At 42.5% G+C, this 16,234-nt stretch overlaps 2 protein-coding genes and 1 long non-coding RNA gene across 3 annotated transcripts in view; 2 read left to right on the forward strand and 1 right to left on the reverse strand.

Moving 5' to 3' along the window:
• The window catches only part of LOC145456710 (WD repeat-containing protein 19-like), a 392,619-nt gene that overhangs the window by 374,823 nt on the left and 1,562 nt on the right, over positions 1 to 16,234 (forward strand). Inside the window, exons 25-26 of the mRNA XM_080334813.1 lie at positions 14,298 to 14,448; positions 16,090 to 16,219. Coding sequence (XP_080190939.1) covers positions 14,298 to 14,448; positions 16,090 to 16,219 — 281 coding nt within the window. The remainder of the gene's footprint in view (positions 1 to 14,297; positions 14,449 to 16,089; positions 16,220 to 16,234) is intronic.
• LOC145456713 (organic cation transporter protein-like) lies at positions 84 to 8,876 on the reverse strand. The gene is made up of 11 exons (XM_080334816.1): positions 7,224 to 8,876; positions 6,784 to 6,866; positions 4,696 to 4,905; positions 3,695 to 3,849; positions 2,259 to 2,427; positions 1,474 to 1,611; positions 1,243 to 1,407; positions 787 to 1,001; positions 557 to 665; positions 368 to 498; positions 84 to 282 (listed from the first exon to the last, which is right to left on the reverse strand). The coding sequence occupies exons 1-11, from the start codon at positions 7,404 to 7,406 to the stop codon at positions 119 to 121; spliced, it is 1,722 nt and encodes a 573-aa protein (XP_080190942.1). The 5' UTR covers positions 7,407 to 8,876; the 3' UTR covers positions 84 to 118.
• Positions 2,320 to 4,553, forward strand: LOC145456725 (uncharacterized). The gene is made up of 2 exons (XR_013920688.1): positions 2,320 to 2,460; positions 2,866 to 4,553. It is a non-coding gene; the product is annotated as an uncharacterized LOC145456725 (long non-coding RNA).

Raw genomic sequence — 16,234 nt, forward strand, 5'->3', positions numbered from 1 at the left:
CGTAGTTAGCATCGATGCTGATATTGTCATGGATCGAACATAATCTTGCCAAAGACGGCTCAAGTTGTTTGAAACAATTCTCAAAGTTTTTCGCCTTTTATTAACATGTCGGGTGAATTCAAATGTCTTCCGTGTTTGACTTGGCTTTTCCAGAGCAATGTTTATTGGCACCGCAGCAGGTGAATGGAAAAAGCGTGTCGTTTTTTCCAAATTCCTCGGCTTCCTTGAGGTTTTCTGGATTCTTTTTGCCCAGAACTTCCGGTAGTAGAAGACCCAGAAATCCTGGAAATCATATTACCGTACTCTCATCAAACCAATTCCTACGTGCTTCTAAGAGTTTAGCAACCAACACATTTATTATCCTTACCTCCTACAATGGCCATGGATCCAAACGTAATATAAGGCACAGCAAGCCCGGCGACATCTAGCATAGCAATGAAGGGAGCCAACATTCCTCCGATTCGAGCCCAGCTACTGCATACTCCAATGCCCACGTTTCTGATATAACCAGTCTCTGTTATTACAATTGTTTTGATATAGACTGAAAGCAGCTCACCTGACAGTTGTGGGATAGATGTCCGTCGAGTAGACATATGCAGTGCCAAAAGTGGCAGATATTAGGAATTTGCCTGTCGTCGCCAGGGTCACGTTCAACCATACCAACTCTGGAAAAGTAGTTCGCACTGTAAGAGCTGGGACGAGAATAATTTAGCTTTTACAAATTAGCTTCAAATTAGAATTAAAGCAACGGTACACAGTATGACACTCTTGCTCAAACATAATCACCTTTGGAGACGAACAACATAGAGATGCATACGGTCCCGCTGAGAAATAATGTCGAAGTCAGGGTAGGTCGTCGACCCCATTTCTGAATCATCGGAATGGCCAACATTGTAGCCGGTATTTCAACAACTGCAGAAAGAAATAGGTTCACAAACACGTTTCCACCCAGCTCTGCGGAATTTAGCGTCAGTCCGTAGTAGAGCGCCGATGTGACCATCCTGCAATAGGTTAAGCAGTGTTGGGAACGAGTCACTACCTTAGAGTCACAAGTCATATCGAGTCATTCACGTCATGACTCGAGTCAAGTGAAGTCCCTTGATGATTTTAAGGTAATTCAAGTCAATCGATTTTAGGAGGAGACTTAAGTCAAGTCAAGTCGAATTTTTGCGGTACGCGGCATGTTTCATGACATTATTGGATTGCACAAAATCCTTTTTATGGGACATCTAAGGAGCTAACCATTCGTAGTAAAGAATGAAGCTCTTTTTCCTCATGTTTGGCAGCTTCAAAATCGCGACGATCGTATCACGACGCGTCTTCTCTGCCGTGATGATAAAGTCCACTTTTTCCGATCCTCCACTTTCAAGCTTTTTCGGCTTGTCAGATGCCTCTTTATCTTTTTGCCTGTGTTTTATGGTGGGCGATGTTGAGACGTTACCTTCTTCGGAAATGGTATATTTTTGTGCTCACATCATTGACAAAACTTTGAGCTTCTTGGCTTCCAAACTGTGAAGGTTTTTCCCGCTTTTCATGAGCTTTGTGACGATCGCGTTGGCCTTCGAATACTGGTGACATGAGATCAACCAACGTGGCGATTCGAATGTAAACCTGTAGAACAGGGGTGTCAAACATACGGCCCGTGCAGCAATTCTGCGTAGAGTGAAAACTACTGATGTTATCCAGCACATTTTTCACAAATGCTGTGATGTTTTGAAGGGATACTTCCATTAAAGAATCCCTCATGAGAGCAAATTCCGAGCATGTTCAATTGTTCATAGGCCATATTATAACCACTTGACTTTGGCTGTAGTCGCTCTAGTTACCATTAGGAACAAGTTGGTGACATCGACACCCGATTTTGAGAAGGCAAAGTTGTGCAGATTGAGTGAAGTGAGTATTAAGTGAAAAGCAAGAGCAATGACGTAACATTTTGAAATCAGTTGACTGGTGGGGGGGTGTGGCTAGTAAGCGATTTGCGGGTCTTGGTGATCGCAAAAAAGGTACATATTTGGACTTTCTAACGTCATTCATACTGCTGTTACGTCAGAATGAGTTATACTTGGCTCGAAGTCTAATACTCGGCTCGGAATGAAATCAGTCAGGTACTCAAATTTACCAATAAAGCCCTAGTAACAAGTCTGTGATATTGACGCCGAATTCCGAGAGGGGCAAGGAATGTACCTAAGGTCTACAGCTCATAAACCCCCAATTTCTGACGTTATAGTGGAAATAGCATGCAAGAAAATGCATCTCACCACATCAATACGAGGGTGGCAATTCCCGGAAAGGAGATCGCAAGCTCGAGAGTTCTCCAATCTCTTATGAGATAGGCGATCGCCGCCAAACTGCAGATGCCGAGAGAAAAAAACCATTGAAACGCTTGAGTGACCCACACTTTGTGTTCCTGATTCACTGTTTCCGCGCCTGGTAATCAACCAAAGGTGATCATTAGGGCAAGTTTTTGTTGCAGTTAAATCCGTGCAAAGTTGCATTTATTTTTGAAAAAAGTTGAAAAGTTGCAGAAGTTGCATTTTGACCACATTTTACTCGGTTGACTAAAACAAAAGGTCAATTTTCCGGCTCAGCTCCCGAAATACCCGTAAAAGCGTTACTTCGGTGCTGATTTACGCTGTTTCAGTCGAATTTGGCCGTGTATTTCACCAAAATCGAAAAGACTTTCATGAAAAATGGACAAAGTTGCAAAAAGTTGCATGGAAAAATGGACAAAAGTTGCACAATAAGATTCCTTCAAACAGCTTAAAACAGCATTCTACATATCTTACGAGTATTTAGGAAGCTGCCGGAAGCTGTAAAAAAAGTTGCAAAAGTTGCAAAAACTTGCTCTAGTGATCAGTAAAGAAGGACATTCACTTTTTTCAAGTGCGTTAGGCCTACTTGGCACTTGCATCACTTACTCCAGCGGAGTTGGTCCATTAAAAAAAATTTGCTCTTTCGAATCAAATCAGAATTAGAATTACTGAAATCGTATAAACGTGAAAACTGAGTTAGCTCCCGAATCAGTAAGAAATGCAACAAGAGTCAAGTTCGGTTAAAATCCAATCAGAGCTCGTGCTCGTAAGCACAAGAATGGCAAATGCCCGTACACCGAGCTTGGCTAGTTTCGCACGATACAGTTCACCTGTAGCATTTTCATGACATCCATGAAATAGATTAGAGGTATTATTTAGAACATGGACACACTTTACAGATTAGATTACGGCCAAGGGCCAAGATCTGTCTCGCAATCTACATGGCAACAACCATCGATAAACTGCCAAACGTATCCGAACCCTGCTAATTTTAGAAACTACTTGTCACATAGCTATTAGATCTTCCATTTTCTACTTCCATTTAAGATTTTTGGCATGTTTTGGAAAGTGTTACTTCCACTTGCAATTTTCAGAGACTTTAGGAGGTACAGAAGTTCAGCATACAATTTAAAAATATTTTCATATTGAATGAACCTGTCAATTTCCGACTGACGATAGTCGGAGGTTAATCGTCACTAGTAAGCAATTCAGACAACACTGTATATTCGGATTTATTTCAATGTGAATATATTATTTAGTTGTAAGCTTGTAATTTAGTCGAAATTCGCGGCACTGCTTCTACAACGCTAACTACTTTAACCACTTCTGTAATCAACGAGGGCGGAATGCCATCACTGACCAGATATACTTATCGCTCATACCCAATACGTAGCAGCACGAGAAAGCAGGGAAAATGGTGAAGCCGACGAAGAAGCGATGTACTGTAAATTCGAGGAAAGTCGCAGAGTAGGCGGCTGCTATCGAGAAACCGATTCCGATCAGTAATGGCACGATTGCGGCAATCCTGCGTCCGATCCTGAAAGCAACAACTAGAAAGTTTCAACTTTTCGAAATTAGATCAGAATTAGACTTCTCAAAACCTTGGAAATGGAGAGAAATACAACAAAAACCAAGTTCGCTTCATATCAAATCACTCTTCATTCCCATCAACTTGGACACAAGCATAAGATATAGGCCTACTAGTTCAGAAATGCGTGGATTCACCTTGAAAAGTGTCATCGTATTGTTTGGTGGAAACGCAACAGTGTGGTACCAATTGCTTAACTACAAATGAGCTTACAAATATTGAAGAGAGAATTGCGGTATCAGAAAGAACGGGTCTCGATTTCAAACCTCCAACCCTCCTGCGTGACGTGACACCACAACAGTCATAATTCGACCACTGATCATACCTAATTTTCGGTGGTCGTGAAAGAAGCAGGTGCTGTCTTGCTTGGCATTGCTGACAGGGCTAGTTGAACTTGTTGCTTGCTTGCAAGCCACTGTGTCATAGATAACAGTGAGATGCAGCTCATCATATAGCATATTGGTATGCAGATAAATCAGAATAGAACCACACTAGGAATAGTTTATAGCGTGTTTTTAAATCACTCCTTCACATTTTTAGGCAATATTTGATCAAAGTTGCAGTAAATATTGGTATGAAAAGTTGCACTATAAAATCCCTCCAAACAGCTTGAAACATCATAGCACATAGATTCTGAGTGTCTAGGAAGCTGTCGGAAGCTGTAAAAACACGTTGCAAAAATTTGCCCTACTAATTACCTTCAACCAATGATGGCCTAGACCGGCGCATCATCACAAATCATGTGTATTGGTTGAGTGTGTTTCTTGACCCCAGACGAACCACTGACGCACTCACTTGTCAGAGACCTGTCCCCACATGGCCGTGCCCAGCACCACCCCAAACATGAACACAGATTGTGAAAGCCTCCCTTGTTGCTTGTCGTGGCAAACCAAATCGAAGTCGCTCGCGACCGTCGTGTTGAACACAGACGTGTCGTAGGTCCACGCGCGGCAAGGATCTGTCGTTGTGTTGGAAGGCAACAGCGTGCAGTTCACGAAGTCAAATCTAAAACAGATAAATAGCAGAGGCGTTCAAAATAGTAACCGTTGCTACTCGGGTAAACGACATCAATTTCTACTCGATTATAAGAACCAGTCACGATTCTCTCGACATTTTAAAACTGATGCGGTAATTGCGGGCAGAGGTGGTCAAAGTAATGAAGGTTGGTACTCATTTAGTCGTAATGTAAATTTAATCAATTACAAGTAGAAGAAGTGACTCCCAAGACATGTCAAAACAGCTTCAGGTGGAAATAGAAAAAGTTATGTAAAGTTATCAAGGAAGTAGTTAGTACAGTCGATACGGCCAGGTTGTTGCATGCTTTTAGCCGTTAATGAGATTTGGAAGATGCGTCTTCTGCCGCAAAATAGCTGACGACACCACGAATTAGCACAGTTTTCGAAAATAATTACTGTGATACGGGGGCCATTTCGCACGACCATCTTGAATGCTCGAAAACAGTTCAAGTGCCCCGTTACCGACTATTTCTGTGAATGACTTCGGATCGATTTATGGAGTGGGACCGTCAACCTATCAAATATTTCGGACAACTCTTCGGTTTGTAAGTCAACCATGTTTAGCTTCGCAGTTTGCACCGATTGTTCGCTTGTAGCGTTACACTTTTTGTTACTCGTTACCAGAGGTGGTCAAAGTAGTCAAGAAAGCTACTCAAGTAGAAGTAGAAGTAGCGCCGAAAAAATCTACTCAAGTACGAGTAAAAGTACTTTTCCCATAAGCATCCTAAAATTACTTGAAGTAGAAGTAGAATTGACTGACTTTAAAAGTACTCTCAAGTAAGTAAGTAGTTGTGAAAATGATCCTAATTTGTTCACGCGGATTGTATAAAGATGCAAATTGAGCTATGCGAAAGGAGACGAGCTTGATTCACATTGATGCATACCAGCAGCCGGTATCCAATTTTCGATATCATAAGCATTCGTCCACATCGTGGGATGAAAATGATAGGATTGATATGGAAATTCGATACTTATCCTGTTTTCTCGAACAGCACGTTTTAAAAACATAGCATGGTATGGCACCATCCCCCATATTATAAGGTCCGTAGTTTAGTCGAAGAGCAATACGGAGAAGTGGTATAGGATACGGTGTAAACACTTTAAAGGCAATACTACACTTGCTTTCATACTTCAACATGCATGGTATCTATACCAAAGAACTGATATTAATTATAGCTCAAAGTATATGATACTGGGGATTGAAAATGAAACATGAATACTAGTTCTAAAAGTGGAACACGTTTTTAATGCCTTCAGTCCAGAAAGTATCAACGTTGGTATGCTGAAACAGCTCTAAAACTAACAAAAAATATCAGAGTCCACTATTCCAGGTTAGGAAGCGCCATGGACATCAGTTTCAAACGTTATGATGAGCCATATATACTGCGATTAATTATTTCATATGCGCGAAGGGCGACAATGTGGTGTGGACTCAGGGATATCTAGATATATATAATTCTAGATATCCCTGTGTGAATGAAATGACACCAACCCGACCCCTAAATTATATTCATCGATACTTTCGTGAAATCATACTGGTAACGCCGTATCCACTGCGCGCGAAGCGCGACGGAAATTCTGGACTTTACTCATAACTTTTATGGAAATCAAATGTTGGTACTCCGTGAAAACAGCCCCGGAATTCCTCAGACTATCTACCTGTTTTGAAGATTGAACTACTTCTACTTGACAAACTGAAAATGACAAACTGAAAATAGCGAAAAGTAAGTAAGTAGATCACAAAATATTATGAAGTAGAAGTAGAAGTAGCGAAAATCAGATCTACTTGAGTAAGTACCAGAAGTAGAGGAAAACTACTCGAGTACTTCGAAAAAGTAGAAGTACTTCGTTACTATCCCGGACGTACCTTGCACAACTGTCTGCTGATTCCGTCGCTTCGTCCCGCGACATCGTCTCAATTAATTGCTCCGCCCACGTTACGCTGCACTCCTGAACGTCAAGGCATCAGTTTTCTGTCTGGATCTCGCTTCGAATTCAGTTCGGTTTAGTAACAATTTCGTCATTTCAAAATACCAAAGATTGCGATGTAATGAAACGATAAGGAGTCGAGACGACTTGGAAAAAGTCTTTAAAAAACATTCATCTTGGTCTGTAGAGCGTGTAAAATGAGTGGATTGGATATGTGACAGTAGATATCATATCATAAAAGGAACCATAGCAACGAATATTTTCAACTGACAATCGTCGAGGGGTGGTCGTCAGCGACCAGAAGAGAATTGGAAGGAACATTTCGCGCCGAATTGTTCAGCACTGTAAGACAGGAGTAAATATATTCTTTGAGTCTACCTGAGAGTTAATTTGCTGTATTCTCGGTTCCGAACAGACGTGCCGTTGCTTGTAGCCGATGAAGACCATCACCGTCATGTGAGTGGCGGCGAGCATCGTGGGCAGAGTCAGAATGAGGAGTTGGATCCATTGCGGTCTAGTTATGAGGCCGATTTCGTTCAAGATTTTCTCGTAGTCGACCATGCTTGCTTATATATGATTAATTCAACAATCCATGACAACGGCAGGGCTGGAAAACTACAAAAATTTTCAGCTTTTTAGGTTGAAATTGGTATCAATGAATTTTCAAACACTTGGAAATTGAATTAGAAATGAATACAGCAACACTCAAGTTCACTTCAATCTAATTCGAGCTCATTCTCGTGAGCATTGGAATGGCAAATGTATGTAGGCTAAGTTGGCTCGTTTCGCACTGTACGGTCTTCCCGTAACACCCCTGGGAAAACCTGAAATTAGATTAAGATCAAAATGACAGAATAAAACATGTCACAAATTAGATGAGAAATATATTGCTGCGAAGTGTTGTCAGGCTTGAACTAGTCGCCATCCCGCGCAATTTGGAAGTCACCAGCTCGAAACCGCACTCGTCTCGTTCTGGAGTCAAACAGGAAGGTTTCGCCTCCAGCACACCTCGACTTAAAAGCGATCAATGCGAGTTTCTGATCATAAATATTGCGTCGCACTGGATCGGTGCGAAAACTTCTACTCGGTAATAGTCGCCATATTATTGTATGTATTTATTGCATACTGACTTCGAGTCAGTGGCGTAGCAGCGGTTCTGGCTCTGTGCCAGGAACGGCAGGCTGCAAGGGTGCGGCGAAATGAGGCTGCCAGTGCACACAGCACGGAGAGACGACTAATCACAACCAACGCCTTTAAAATCACTTATGACGACGAGGTGGTGGAATTTTAGAGTTATCTGTGGGGGTCGACAGATTTGAGAGGCTGGTGCGAAGCAGTGAAACCACGTTCGATCGTAATGCAACAGCGTTTGACGTTTGAGACGTATGAGAGGAGATTCTCAAAGCTCAAAATGATGAAGTCGTATTTACGTTCTACCCATGTATGATGATCGGCTATCAGATCATCGATTCTTTCTATAAAAAGAGACTACGTTCAAAAACTTGAATTTGAAGATGTCGCTAATTTTGCTTCGGTCAAAGCTCGAGAAGTTCAATTTTGAGGCGGCCATTGATCTTTTATTTGCCTAATACCTTTGTTCTCCGATTTTGTCTTTTGTTTCTGTTCTTAACGCTGAGACAGTGAGGCTTCTTTCTCAAGCAATACAGAACTTCTGAAACGCGGCTCATCACCATTTACCGGACCACGACCTGACATATCGATCTCGCCTTCCGTCACTTGCCCCCTGATTTTCTTGCTTGCCATTTTTATATTATCTTTTACTTTCACTCAGTGTGCAATGTGCATGCCTCCTCTTTACATCGCCTAGACCTAGGTGGGTGTCTGATCTCAAAGACTACTCCAATTCGTTTCGGTATCTTCCTATATCTCTCATTGTATCTCAGTACAAAGATGAAAATGATTACATGGCCAGTTAACTCTCAGACACATTTCATCGCTCACATAATGATTGGCTCGAAAATCCTGACAACGGTGTAGGCTACTGCCAAACTTCATCCTTCGCAACCTATCCTGTCTATTTGGACTGAGCCTGATCACATTCGTATTAAATACGTTGAAAGCGAAAACACATTAAACGATGATGTAATGTTGCTTTTTCATGTCATAACAATCAAATTATCGTTACTCGGGTGATTTCTAATTTAAATTTGTCGTTCTGTGCCTAGTTATTGTAAACCAGTTGCGGGAGGTTAGGACAACGCGTCATTATGCACGCTTCACAGTCGACAGTATTTATCATGCACTCTTCTCTCAATGAGCTTCTTGGAGTTACAGAACTTCAATGTGCAATTGAATACTATATTCATTTTGAAATAATCTCGAATATTTGCAGCTGGCACCAGCCTGGGTAATCGTCGGTTAGAGAATTGAAAAGAACATTGCATGTCAACAATCGTATCACCTATATCATGCCATCGGCATGAAATTTCAAATAATCGAAGCGAAGAGGTCGCTCGAGTTCAATGTTCGACCGTTTTTGTCGGTACACGAACTGTGTTGGCTAAAACTAGTCTGGTGTATTTCAATCATACTATCGACATACTCACCGTAAATGATATTATTGAGTGAACCATTTAATCGAATATTAGCGATGTGTGTACGCGCGCGTGTCGACTACGGTGCCGGCGCCCAGTCGCCTGGAGTTTCGTTGCGCGTATAGAGATCCGTGTAGAATACCAGCTGGGCGGTTGATGCGTAGTATGGCTCATTCCACGGGGACAAATTCGGATTACGTATCTGCTTGACTGACTGGTTGGTTATGCTACTATATAGTATGTATGACTATTATGAAGTCGATTCAGAATCCTTGTATTAATAAATTGCGAGTATTGAGCGTGAATTTTAATACACCACACTTGGGACGTATGTGTTGGGGTTAGTTGAGAGACGAGTCTTAGGGGTAACGATGCGCTTAGGGTTAAGACGCAGGGTAGAGGCACATTAAGATTAGGGTAAGGTAAGGGGCTGCCAAGTGCTGAATTCAACATGTGTACTGAAAACGTACTACGACCTCAACGCAAGTTTGGTTTTTATTAACTAAATGAAGACTCGAGCAACTAAACGCGGTACATACAACACTCAATATATAAGGTAGGGTAAGATGCGGCTAATCAACACAAATGCGGGTAATCAACACAATTGGTGAGATCACGAGGAAATAATCACCACAATCACCCCTCCTTAAAAATAAGACTACACTATAAATAAATCGTTACGAATGACAAATTTTTAAGCTACAAACAAAACAATTTAGGCCCAATCTCCGTATCTATCAGGAGGCCGACGGATGCGAGTAGAACGACGGAGAGATACTGCAGGCATCGGACTGCCATCGACGTCGTCTGGGCGATCTACGTGAGAATCGGTGTTCGTGCGCTCCTTCTCAACTGACCGAATCGATTCTTCAGCCACTTGTTCAGGTTCGCGTTCCAGAATCTCCATATCTTCCTCAGTTTCGGACTTTGAACGCAAGGATTCTGTCCGTTCACGAGGAGGACACGGAGCAAGGTCTTTCACAGATACCGTACTTTCACGACCGTCTCGGCGCTTTACAAGAGCATACTTTGGATTTACTTCAATGAGTTCGACATATTCGCAGAGAGGATCGCTTTTATTACGGACGAATTTCCTCAGGAGCGCATCTTTGTTGGATATCATCCAATCTGGAATAGATTGACCGTGCATCGATCGACGACAAAATGAAAAGAAACGTTCATGTGGGGTGACTCCGGTGGCAGTACATAATAATGACCTTATAGAGTGTAAGGCGTCTGCTAACACCGCTTCCCAAGCGCTCTCTGGCAATTTGTGAGATGCGAGTAAAAGTTTAATTGACCTCCATATCGTCTGATTAGCCCGCTCACATTGACTGTTACCCGTAGGGTGATAAGGAGTGGTACGACTGGTCGCAACACCCTTTCGGATCAAAAACTCGTGGACATCTTTAGAGAGAAAAGACTTTCCCCTGTCACTATGTACATAGCCAGGTAATCCAAACAAAGCGAACAATGACGATAAACAGCTAATAACAGTCTGCGACGTCATATCGGCGCATGGGAAGACGAAAGGAAAACGACTGAATTCGTCGATTACAACAAGCAAGTAAGGTCGCTTTCCAGCGACTGGTCCTTTGAAATCTATACTCACGCGATCCCATGCCCTAAGAGCTTTGACGAGAGTATAAGCTTCTGGTCTGAAAAATCGGGGTTTAATTTCAGCACATTCTGGGCAATCTCGGCACTCCTTCTTTATTTCTTCTGTGGAAAAAGGTAAACATTTAGCTCGAACGAAGTGCATCATCCGTCGCACTCCTGGGTGCGACAGTGTTACGTGAATATTCCGTAAGCTCGATCCTGTAAAGGCACAAACTCTCGACATCGAATCGGCGGCTACGTTGTCTTTACCTGGTCGATGTTTGATGCGGTATTTGAATGCACTTAATTCGAGTTTCCACAAGGACAATTTTGTATTCTTTATCTTACTGCGATGAGATTTCGCGAATATGAAGGACAGTGCCTTTTGATCCGTGATCAAGGTAAACGGTTTTATATGAAGTAGATAGCCCCACTTACGTACTGCTTCAATAATGGCAGCTGCTTCTTTTTCTACGGCAGCGTACCTCTTCTCATGATTGTTCAGCGTTCTGTGCGCAAACGCTACCGGCCTCCCTCTTTGGCTGAGTATTGCAGCAATGGCGAATTCAGAGGCATCACACTCGATGGTAAATTCTTCATCCTCCAGAATACAGCCGAGACTTGACAGTAGGAGATCGTTCTTCAATTGCCGAAATGCCATCAAGGCTTCGCTGCTCAAGGGAAATGTCAAATCGTTGTTACATAGCGGACCAATTTTACCGGAAAAATTCGATATCCACTTCGAGTAGTAAGAAAACATTCCCAGACAACGTTTCAAACTTTTTCCGTCAGAAGGCGCAGGTAAGTCAACTAGAGGCTTCAGATGAGCAGGATCAGGCTTTATGGAGTCGTGAGCGACGAAGTGTCCCAAAATGGACAATTCCTTAACACAGAACTTGCACTTGTTAACATTCAGAGTTAGATCACAAACCTTCGCGGCGGTTATAAAAGCTTGCAAACGTTCATCATGCTGTTGCTTTGTGTCGCCATAAATGGTAATGTCGTCTAGATAAGCGACAGTGCCTTTCAGTCCGTTGCCTTCTATAAATCTGTCAATAAAGCGTTGAAACGCAGCAACTCCATTAGTGACTCCAAAGGGAAGCCTGCAAAATTGATATAGACGACCACAAGCTTCGAATGCAGTAAAAGGCTTATCATTACTTCCAAGAGGTACCTGATGGTAAGCGGACTTCAAATCTATCGCACTGTACCATTTACCACAAGCTACTTCATTTACGACGTTTTCAATCTTCGGAAGCGGATATGCATCTAGCGGAGTATAGCGGTTGATTGTTTGAGAGTAATCAACGACCAATCTCTTCTTGTGTCTGGAGTCCTTTACCACCAATACCTGAGCTCTCCACGGAGACGAGGAAGGTTCAATCACTCCAGAATCCAGAAGTTTTGAGACTTCGTCACGTATAAACACCTTGTCATCATTACTGTAATTTCTGGACTTGGTAGCCAAGGGCTGCACGTTTCCATCTACAAACCGAAAAATACACGGCGTCTCATCCACTTTAGCAGCTATCACATTACAGGCATCAGTTGCTGCCGCAGCTGTATCAGCGCTCCCGTCAACGCTTTCATTTGTGACCATCCCATCGCCTACGCCACTTGCTCTGCCGCTGTTGATGGTTAGATCTCCATCGCCACTGAATTCAAAAACAACTCTTTTATGCTTTTCGAATAAATTATGGCCTAGAACCAAATCGCAACAAAGATCGTCAAGAACGCCGAACCGAACAGACTTATATATTCGATTACCCAAATCCAGAGGAACACAAACGAAACCGTTGACTTCGGCGGCGAATTGTCCTGAAGCGAGTTTGATCATGGTTTGCAGTCCTCTGCCTTTCAACCCAAGCGAAGCGGCTACTTTAGAATCCATGTAATTTTCCCAAGCTCCGGAATCCAGTAAGGCACGCAACTTTGCTTTACGAATGTAAGCGGGCACAGTAGTATTGGACAGCGAGGAACAGCCATTAGATGCAAGAATGGACGAGATTCGAGGTTCAGTGACAGACGCCGCTGTTTTCACTACTTTGGATCGACACATTTTACTGAAATGTCCTTGCTTTTGGCACTTGAAACACCTCACGTACCGAGCAGGGCATAGGGCACGGTCTAAAACGTGACTGTTACCACAAAATATACACTTCGACGATTGACGACGGACTACCGCGACTTCACTTACGCCATCATTCGAAGATGTACAATCCGTGCGAGCCACGCTATTCACATTAGCGATCTCGCTCGCATCATTATTCGCAGCAATGTGTGCGGATGCGCAATCTATGTGAGCCATGCTACTTACAGTAGCGGCGGTCTCGTAGGAACGAGAGAAGCACTCTGCTTTCTCCATAGTGTCTGCAACTTGAAGCGCTTTATCCAAAGATAGCTCCTCGTGTTCCAGAAGACGAAGACGTATATTTGCTGATCGCAATCCAGAAATGAACGCATCGCGTACAGATTCTTCCAAATGCGTTTCTGCGGTAACCGACTTGAACTCGCATTTCTTGCCCAATGTTAACAATTCTTGTGCAAATTCAGATACGCTCTCACTCGTCATTTGTTTTCTGGCCGAGAGGTTATGACGAGCGTAAATAGTATTGTTCTTCTTGACATACATCTTCTTCAATTTCTCCATTGCTTCAAGGTAGTTCTCCTTATCTTCGATATACGAAAATATCTCAGCAGACATGTATCCACCCATAATAGCGATCTTATTGATGGCGGAAAGTGCGGGTGAATCCGACCCACTCCCAGACGATGCGGAGCCGGCATTTCTTGATTGCTCAACGGCTTCAATATAGCTCTCCAACATACGCTTCCAATGGTTGAAAACCTTCTGCGAATCCACTGCACGTGGTAACACTTCCAACACTGGTACGCGGATGAGCTTCTCGTTGTAAGCAGCCATGTCTTTTACGGAAAGACGACAACGTTCATTTAGTTAATAAAATTGTACTGAAAACGTACTACGACCTCAACGCAAGTTTGGTTTTTATTAACTAAATGAAGACTCGAGCAACTAAACGCGGTACATACAACACTCAATATATAAGGTAGGGTAAGATGCGGCTAATCAACACAAATGCGGGTAATCAACACAATTGGTGAGATCACGAGGAAATAATCACCACAACATGCCTAATTTCTGTTAACTGCCTGAAGTTGCGAACTAGTGTTAACTGACTGATGCGTAATATTCTCATGCCATTATATATCCATCGTTTAAATTGATATCCCTCTGAACTAAATATATACAGTGAACTATTATTAACGTTTCTTTCAGACATTGTGTCCATACTCACCTCGACAGTGGTGGAATGTCAAAAATCCGGACTGCGTGCTAGCAGCTTCAGCTACGCGGCCATGCTGATGAGGCCCGAGTATCGCAGCAAAGTCGACGAAAGATACAAGAAAAAAATTGAGCAGATCGTCAGGTAAAACTGATTGCATTACTGCAGGTTGTATTGACTCGGGTCGCAGTTTTCTCGGAGACTCGAATGGACTCGGATCATTTTCTCGAATATGGAAAATCACTCAAGTCACTTTGTGTATTGATTCGACGTGACTCGAACAAGTCTTTTATTTTTATCTGTTTGAATAAGCCTTTTAAGAGTAGAGGTCAAATTAGTCATCGTTGCCCCTCAAGTAGGAGTGACAGCGTAAATTCACATTCGAGTAGAAGTAGAAGTAGCAGTTTCCAAGAAGTAAAAAGAGCAGGCAGGGTTGTAACCCAGTCAGAAGTCAATCTCACTTTTATAGTTTTGACTCGAGTCAGGTCGAGTCATTTTTAATTCGCCACCGAGTCAAGTCGGAATCCAAGCTAGTGAGTAGAGAGTCGAGTCCGAGACATAGTGTTGGGACTCGAGCCCGGTTTGTTGTGTCTGTTCATTGCTCACTTTGCAGTTCAATCTGGTTAAACCCGCTGTTTTCAAGTCTGCTCGAGTGATATGGAATGGCTCGCATTCATAATACCGTCATTTTCCTCAGTCTTAACAGTGTCTGGCCCTATTTTCCAAGTATCAGGACTCTCCGACTGATAGACAAAATGGTTGCCCGACATATGAGCATGCGATACAATGAAAAGCAGCCGCTCAGCTTGGACACTTAAGCATAGGACTTTATATCCCCAAAACTTATCCTAACCCGAAACGTAGGCCTCATCTATATCATAACCCCAAGCCTAACCCAACCATAAATTCACCCCTAACCCGTAATTTCGCCCACATGCTCATGTGTTTCATGCCCAATTGTTGTATACCAAAGTGTTGCATGCTCAATTGCTCATATGTCCACGGACCAGACGAAATACCAATAATGCGGTTACTTCACTATTCTTCGAAGTTACAATGAAATGTCGGTCTTGGCCGTCCTAATCTCGAGTCATATCACTTGGTTCTAGTCATGCAGAATGACTCTAGTGCAAGCTGATTCAATACACAAATGGACTCGAGCCTAGTCATTTTGCGCATTTGAAAGAATGACTCGAGTGAAGTCGAGTCACCAAAAATTTGAGACTCGAGTCATCTCAACCCTGACTCTAGGCCTGCAAACACCCCAATTCCCCCAGGTCTGCAAACTTGGCCCAAGGCTTTGCAGCAAAACTCAGTGTTGGTGAGTTTACCAAAATCAAGAGCCCGAAAGGCTGACCCAGTGAAACACAATTTTCGGCGGTCTCGCCCAGGTGTCCGTGAAATAGGAAAGGACCTCAAATTTAAATGACAGTGAATCAATCAAACGCTCTATTTGCATATAGTTTAGGTAAAGTCATGCTTAGCTGGAGTTGCAGATAATCCATCACATAGCTCTTTGTTATGCAAATCAAAGAGAAAATCATATTAGAAATAGTTTTATAACATGTTTTAAATTACTCCTTTACATTTTGCGCAATACTTGATAAAAGTTACACAATTATGTCGCATGTAAAAATAGAAAAAGTTGCAGTATAAAATTCTTTCAAGCTTACTACATCATACTTCGCATACTTTAAGTATTTAAGAAGCTTCCCGAAGCTGTAAAAAAAAGATTGTAAAGACTTGTCCTAGTTATAAGCTAAACCTCTCAACATTACATTGCAGGAAATCGGGCGGTAAAGCAGAAGACGAGGAAGAACCAACGACGCCGTGTCCATACTGCGAGTATCAGTTGCCAGAAACGGAATTGTTGTGCCCAGGATGTAAAAGCCAAGTTCCGTACTGTATTGCAACTGTGAGTTACATAAAC

This window comes from Botryllus schlosseri, chromosome 15 (genome assembly GCF_051294905.1).
Source record: "Botryllus schlosseri isolate E-star chromosome 15, Bs_hap1, whole genome shotgun sequence".
In the NCBI taxonomy this organism is placed as follows: Eukaryota; Metazoa; Chordata; class Ascidiacea; order Stolidobranchia; family Styelidae; genus Botryllus; species Botryllus schlosseri.

Coding starts and splice junctions, on each gene's coding strand:
- LOC145456713 (XM_080334816.1), bottom strand. CDS start 7,406: ATGGTCGACTACGAGAAAATCTTGAACGAAATCGGCCTCATAACTAGA. Junction 1,612..2,258: donor GCCACCCTCGTATTGATGTG/GTGAGATGCATT, acceptor CCTGTTCTACAG/GTTTACATTCGAATCGCCAC. Junction 499..556: donor ATCTATCCCACAACTGTCAG/GTGAGCTGCTTT, acceptor TGGTTATATCAG/AAACGTGGGCATTGGAGTAT.